Source organism: Mastomys coucha, unplaced genomic scaffold, assembly GCF_008632895.1.
Source record: "Mastomys coucha isolate ucsf_1 unplaced genomic scaffold, UCSF_Mcou_1 pScaffold20, whole genome shotgun sequence".
NCBI lineage: Eukaryota > Metazoa > Chordata > Mammalia > Rodentia > Muridae > Mastomys > Mastomys coucha.
Window position 1 is genome coordinate 101,908,965 of NW_022196903.1, and position 7,650 is coordinate 101,916,614.

General features: G+C 47.8%; 1 protein-coding gene across 1 annotated transcript; it reads left to right on the plus strand.

Annotated features, from left to right (window-relative positions):
* The first annotated feature begins 6 nt into the window (after positions 1-6).
* Bhlhe40 (basic helix-loop-helix family member e40) lies at positions 7-6,224 on the plus strand. The gene is made up of 5 exons (XM_031382823.1): positions 7-426; positions 596-665; positions 949-1,056; positions 1,976-2,099; positions 3,918-6,224. Exons 1-5 carry the CDS (start codon positions 347-349, stop codon positions 4,769-4,771), a joined length of 1,236 nt encoding a protein of 411 aa, XP_031238683.1. The 5' UTR covers positions 7-346; the 3' UTR covers positions 4,772-6,224.
* Positions 6,225-7,650: the final 1,426 nt, after the last annotated feature.

Consider the following 7,650-nt stretch of genomic DNA (forward strand, 5'->3'; position numbering starts at 1 on the left):
GCGCGCTCCGCCCTAAGCAACCCCCCCTTCCCTCCCGCCTCTCTGCCCGCCCCACTTCTCATTCACTTGGCTCGCACGGCGCAGACAGCGCAGCGAGCACACACCGCCAGTCTGTGTGCAGAGCGGCAGCCAGGAGCCGTGGGGACACCCGGCCATGCACGCCCCCAACTGAAGCGACACCTCAAAGCCGCAGCTCCTGGCAGCTCAGCGCATTTGCAAGGAAGCTCAGGCTAGCTCCTAGGAACATTACCCCTTGAGACCCTCGGATCCTCCCTTCCAGGGCAGTCCTCTCTCAGACTCTGCTAAGTGCAGACAGGAGCGCACAGTGGCCCCGGCTCGCCGTATCATGGAGCGGATCCCCAGCGCGCAACCACCTCCTACCTGCCTGCCCAAAGCGCCAGGGCTGGAGCACGGAGACCTGTCAGGGTAAGTGTGCGCTGTGATTCCCTTCAAGTCTCTATTCCAAACCTGGTGTTTCGCTCCACTCTCAACTTGGGGCATCTCTGGGAACAGAGGGGGCTTCTTGCATCTCTAGGGCTCCTGCAGCCAGTATGCACTCTGGAGTCACGGCTCTTTCTGGCCTCTCTCCCTGCAGGATGGATTTTGCCCACATGTACCAAGTGTACAAGTCCAGGCGGGGAATAAAACGGAGCGAAGACAGCAAGGTAGGTGCATCCCTGGGGACCCCTTTCCTTAGCCCGTCGCGTGCGCTGAGTTTCCAAGAAAAGTTTGCTTGTTTGAAGGTTGGCTGGGGGGGGGGGGGCTCAGGATGTGATGAGCTCATTGTCAAAAGTGAGTGACTTTGGAAAGAAGGGGCAGAGAAGGCGAATCTGGGTGCGTCTCCGCGCCCTCGCAGAATTTTTCCCCCCTGCTGCAAGGGTGGGGAGAAAGGGAGGAAGCTTCGTTCCCTTCCCCGGGGCACCCATTGCTTCCATGTATTCCACGCAGGAAACTTACAAACTGCCGCACCGGCTGATTGAGAAAAAGAGACGTGACCGGATTAACGAGTGCATTGCCCAGCTGAAGGATCTCCTACCCGAACATCTCAAACTTACTGTAAGTGAGAAGCTGGCGGCGCTCCAACGCAGTTCTTCTGCCCAGAGGGCGGGTGGGGGTCACTCGCCGCCTGCAGGCGTCCCAGGGAACTGCAGGCTAGACGGGCGGATCAAAGCTCCTGGTAGTCCTGGTTTGGAGGGAACCCAGACCCAGGACTTCCAGGCAGAGGCAGAACCAGAACCATGTGGGGCCTCTTTAAGTTGGCTTCAACACTAGCACAGCTTCCTTTTGGTAGGGTTTTTTTTTTTTCTCACCACCTTGTAGTCTCCCTGACTTAAAGGAGCAAGCCACGAAATTAAAAAAAATTACGCCCTTTTCCTTATCCACTTCCCACCCACAACAGGACCAACTTTATTTAATGTGTGCCTTTTCTTTTCGTCATAATCTCTAGTGGTAGTGAACAGCTTTCTAGCTTGTCCTTCCCAGAAAAGTATTTGGAAAGGAAGATGAAAAGCCTGCATGACTGGAAGTTCAGAATGGGTGTCAGGGGGTTAAAAAAAAAAAGAGGAAAGAAAGAAACCCAACACATTGGGAAAGCCTTTTGGTTGCCAGACACAGTAGACATCCCTCCCTCCCTCGGTTGACACCACAGCAGAGAAATGTTATCTCCGGAGTCCCCTGCGTTAAGGTCAGGGCAGCTGCTGGAGAAATATATCTGTCAGCTCACTCCCGAGACTGTAACAGCTACCAAAATGCCTCCAAAGATAGACAACACGTGTTTGGCTTTTTTTAAGCCTTTGATCATCTATATGTCCTGGTTAAAACATCTGCAAACTTTAAATTTAGTGGAGCAGGAAAGGCTCTTCCTATCTTTGTTGTTGTTTACGCGCAATTCTCATAACAAATTGTGTCAGAAGGGACTTCACTGACCTTACCGGTGACTGAAGCTCTCCCCCTCCCCCCTTTTTTTTTCCTTCAGACTTTGGGTCACTTGGAGAAAGCAGTGGTTCTGGAGCTTACGTTGAAGCACGTGAAAGCCTTGACAAACCTCATTGATCAGCAGCAGCAGAAAATCATTGCCCTGCAGAGCGGTTTACAAGCTGGTGAGTGCCGGGCCTGATGAGTGTCTCCTGAGAGAGCTCAGCACCAGTTGAGCCCCAGGGGCTCGCTGTGGCCTCTGACTCTTCTGTTACCACTCATTTTTCACATTCACTTGGGGGGGGGTTGTTGATTCTTTCCTAAAAGGTCATACTTTCCCATACGGAATGCTGCTGTGAGCCACCTGAAATGAGTACATATTAGCCCAGTGATGAAATGTTCCTGTGACATTTTGGCCCGAGAGTGTCTAGGTTCTGGAAGACTTCCCCACCTCTCTTTCAAATGCCAAGGCACCTATAATTTGCATTGTGGGTGTTTTTTTTTACAGTTGGTCTGCTGAGCCCTCGTTCATGGGTGAACAGAACATGAGTCTGCCCCTAGTGTTTTCCTGTTTCTTTGCTTCCTTGTCTTTGGATGTGGGGCGCAGTCTTGGCAGGATGACAGCAGGGTTTTGTTTTGTTTTGTTTTTTTTTCTTGCCTGCCTTTCATTGTGGTTCCCTGAATCGCCACTAGGTAACTTGGCAAATTGCACAATCCAATGAAACCACTGGTTTCATCATTCATTTATCCTGAGTTTCAGAGAATCAGGGCCACCTAACCGTCCTCCTCTCCCTCCCAAATCACACAGTACAGACCAGGGGAAATCCTAAGACGTACCCTATTAGGCAGACTTCTGTCCTGTCCAAGGCTAATACAAGAATCCCAAAAACCAAACTGAGTCAGCGTGTCTGCCAGTTTTCTTTCTAAAAATAGAAAGTTGATCAGGACTGATCTCTAGGGGAGTCAGCTACAGTAGATGGAGAAGACTTACGAATAGAGAGTCTGGTTAAAGTGCACCGAGGAAATGCATCTGCTTGATTAATAGGTCAGGTTTTTTGTGTGTGCAGGAGTTGTTGGAGTTGTTAGTTGTTTAGTTTTGTGGTGGTTCTGTTTTTGGCTTTTTCCTAAAGCTCCGAAGTAATCTGCCAGCCTCAACTTCCCAGGTGGTGGGATTACAGGTGTGAGCTATAGCATCTATGGGCATGGTGGTGCATGCCTGTAGTCCCACACTTGAGAGGCAGACACAGCCTCTTAAATTCATGACCAGCCAGTTTTGCATAGGGAATTCCAAGGTGTTGAAGAATAAATCAGGAGACCCTGTCTGTACAAAAAAGAGAAGGGACAATGTTTTTTTTTTTTTAAAGGTGGTATTGTTTCTATATAGTTTCTTTTTATGAGTGTCTGGCCTTCTGCTTCCATGAGACTGTTGCTATACTAACCCACTGAGGATGGGTGTGGTAGCTCAGACCTTTTGCCCCAGCAGTCTGAAAGTTAAGATAGGTTTACTATGAGTTCAAGGCCAGCTTGGCTTGCTGAGTAAAGTCGGTGTCAATCTAGACTAGAATGAGACTGCTTTATATCTTTTAAAAAGTATGACTGTTGAGCCTTTAAGCACAATAGCATGTTCATTTTTGTGACACAAGAAAAACCTGTAGCTATTACATGAAAAAGCTCATCAAGAGTAGAAGTAGTTTGCTCTATTTCTCTGGGACACCATACAGACATTACAAATCCTATTTGGGACAGTGGAGTATATGTAGCTTAGCGATACTTTGTTGTAATTAATCTCAAAACCCAAGCATTAATAAAAAACTGTCTCTAAGTGGTTGGAATATGTTTATTTTATTCTTTATACTTCCCAGGATAATTCTCTAGACATAGATAGACTGTTGGAGTTCAAAATGCAAATTGACTGACAATTTCAAAAGAAACAAGAAGAAAGCCCCAGACTTACCTACAACCCAGCCTTCTAAAAATCCTTCTTTCTGGGTCTTTTTCTCCAGGTGATCTGTCGGGAAGAAACATCGAGGCAGGGCAAGAAATGTTCTGCTCAGGTTTCCAGACTTGTGCCCGTGAGGTACTTCAATACCTGGCTAAGCATGAGAATACTCGGGACCTGAAATCTTCCCAACTCGTCACTCATCTCCACCGTGTGGTCTCTGAGCTGCTGCAGGGCGGTGCTTCCAGGAAACCATTGGACTCAGCTCCCAAAGCCATGGACTTCAAAGAGAAGCCCAGCTTCCTAGCCAAGGGATCAGAAGGCCCTGGGAAAAACTGTGTGCCAGTTATCCAGCGGACTTTCGCTCCCTCCAGTGGGGAGCAGAGCGGCAGTGACACGGACACAGACAGTGGCTACGGAGGCGAATTGGAGAAGGGGGACTTGCGCAGTGAGCAGCCATACTTCAAAAGCGACCATGGACGCAGGTTCGCCGTGGGAGAACGTGTCAGCACAATTAAGCAGGAATCGGAAGAGCCCCCCACCAAAAAGAGCCGTATGCAGCTCTCGGAAGAGGAAGGCCACTTTGCGGGCAGTGACCTGATGGGTTCCCCATTTCTCGGGCCGCACCCACATCAGCCTCCCTTTTGCCTTCCCTTCTATCTCATCCCACCATCGGCCACTGCCTACCTGCCTATGCTGGAGAAATGCTGGTACCCCACCTCTGTGCCAGTGTTATACCCAGGCCTCAACACCTCAGCAGCAGCCCTCTCCAGTTTCATGAACCCAGACAAGATCCCGACTCCCTTGCTTCTGCCCCAGAGACTCCCTTCTCCCTTAGCACATTCGTCCCTTGACTCCTCGGCCTTGCTCCAGGCTCTGAAGCAGATCCCTCCTTTAAACTTAGAAACCAAAGACTAAACTCTCCAGGGGATCTTCTGCTGCTTGGCTTTCCTTCCTCCCTAATTCCAAAAACCACAAAAGGTTTCCATGAGTGCAGAGAGATGGGCCCACCATGCAGACCCACAGAGAAGATTTCAGAGTGTGTGTGAGAGTGAGTGAGTGTGTGTGTGCGTGCTTGTATGCCTGTTTGTCTATGTAGGACAATAGGTTCCTTCTGACACAGGGGAGACACAAGAAGGATGGCCTGACATCAGATGACAGGAGGACTGTAGCACATCTCTGAGCTTCTCCCTACCCAGAGAAGAGCCGCCCTCTCCCCCTTCATACAAATCAGTTGGATTTTCATATGCTTCAAAGACTTTATCTGTGAGTCACTCTCCAGTTTGGGACATGGGTCTGTCTGTGGCTTTGAGAAAAGGTACTTTTAAAAGAGGGCTTTCCAGGGCACAGCTCACAGCCAGCTGTTAGGACCCCACCCTTCTCCCTTTATTGTGGAGGTGACTCACAGCAGACTGCCAGTGGTCAGACTGAGCATTCTGCTAAGGTGGTGAGGTAGCCAACGCTGGCATGTCTCGGTAGTGGTTTGGGCAAATTTCCGCAGGTCTCTTCCCCCAACCCCGCCTCTGATGATTGAAGACCATGAGTGCAGTTCCTTAACTCGGGCTTTTGTGAGTAGCTTACTAAAGGAACTGAAAATGGTCCCCTTTGTACAAGCCGAGCTGCTAGGGAATCAAGGTGAACTAGATTCGTTCCCCAGGCCTCTGGCACCTGTTTCTAGCTCTCACTTCTATGGCATGCTGTCCAAGGAACCAAAGGAGGCTCTCAGAGATGCCCCAAATGTCCCAAAGTCCACAAAGCTAAGTAATCAATTGCTACACTTACTGCACAGCTAGACACGGATTTCAACTCTATCCTAAAGCTTTGAACCAAGCTTAGCTTCTCAAAGGCCTAGCAGAGCTTTGGCACCTCAAGATCCTTTCTGTAGGCTAATTCCTCTTGCCCAGCAGCATATGGAGTGTCCTTCTTGCTAAAAAGGATTCTGTCTCCTTTAAGGACGTTTTATTTTTGATTCAGAGTCCTTGTTTTCTTGACTTGCTCCGCCAGCCCTGCACCAGCTTTTCGAAATGCACTATGCTTGTGTTTAACTTCTCCCGTTTTTATTTGGGCATAAAAGTTGTTGCCTTTATTTGTAAAGCTGTTATAAATATATATTATATAAATATATGACAAAGGAAAATGTTTCAGATGTCTATTTGTATAATTACTTGATCTACACAGTGAGAAAAAAATGAATGTATTTCTGTTTTTTGAAGAGAATAATTTTTTTCTCTAGGGAGAGGAGAGGTTACAGTGTTTATATTTTGGAACCTTCTTGAAGGTGTGAAATTGTAAATATTTTTATCGAAGTAAATGTTGAGTAGTTGTTTTAAAAATACTTAATAAAATAAGCTTTTTTCCTGTGGAAGAGAAATGGTCTCCTTGGTTTTAAAAATAACTTAGTGTCATGGTCCTTTCTTGATTCTCTCTCCTGAGGACAGCGGCTAGTTAGTTAATCTTGGCAGAATCGCATTTGGCTTGTCATGTGCCTGGCATTAAAAACAATATTGAGTTCATGTAGTAGGTAATGCTGGATTATTTTTGTTTTGTTTGTTTTGAAACAGGGTCACATGTAGTAGCCCATACTGGCACCAAATTCGCTGTGCAGCCAGGCAGCCTTGAATGGATTCTCCAGTCTCCACCTTCTAGATGCTGGGATTACAACCAGGCTTCCTGGATCAGTAGAGACATGGCCTACCATGCCTGGTTTTATGCAATGCGGAGGATCGAACTCAGGGCTTTATACATCTTAGGCAAGCCCTCTACCAACTGAGCCACATTCTCAGTCTTTTATAAAGCTTAATGAACTCTTGTCAAGGATCTGCACTCTTGCAGGTTTCTAGAGTTACCTCAACAACCACTCAACTCCAAGCTGCTTCAGATTAATGGGAAAATCCAGAGCCCGAGCTCATGGAATAGAGCAGGGGAGGCTTTTTATGAGGCTATACTTATAGAAGAAAGAGTTAATGGATTACTAGGCAATAATAATGAGGTTGGAGACAGCACATCTTCGCTAAGGTAGGCCAACACTTTGAAAGCTAGCAAGTTCTAATGGCTTAGCCATATCCTGCATCGATGCTGTTGAAGGCAACATCCCATAATTATTTCCTACAGTTTTCCAACTTCCTCTCTTTGGGTGTGTGTGGAACAAGTGTTACCACTCTTATTTAAAAAAAAAAAAAATTAAATGGGAAATGACCTAGCTGCGTAGTTTTTGCTTTCTTCCCATCATCTTGATTTGTCCTGAGGTTTCCTGATCGACATGATCCAGGCTCCAGAGCATCTGAATCATTTAGAATTGTCTAGCTGTACGGAGTCCTTTCCTACAGGAAAGTCAACCCCAGAGCATTCTCAGCACCACCTACCCAGGAGGGCCTTTCAAATGTCACCTCTGATTCCTGAGGGGCCTGCAAGTGAAAGGCAGTGTTCAGCATAGTCAGTGCTGGGCATAACGATCCCTGGGTCAGGAGCCTGAACTAGGGGGACGAGGCCTCTAGAGCCCGCTGCTCTATCATGCCTGTTCCTGATAGACACTTAAGGATTCTGAGTCTCATACTACACCTGTAGCACAGAGGGCATGGTCCCCAAGTCCTGTCTTAGGTAGCCTGCTCTTGCAGCCGTCCTGCCAGTTAAATCCACTCTGAGAAACTCTCTCCCAAGCCGTGACTCAAGGAGTAGCTGTGGACTGCAGGAAGTGGTTCAAGCACCCTGAACTAAGAATAGATTTGAAGGTTCCACAGGCAGACGACCCAGAATGTCTCTTCTAGAATCTGCCACGCGAAGCCACCACCCCCCCACAC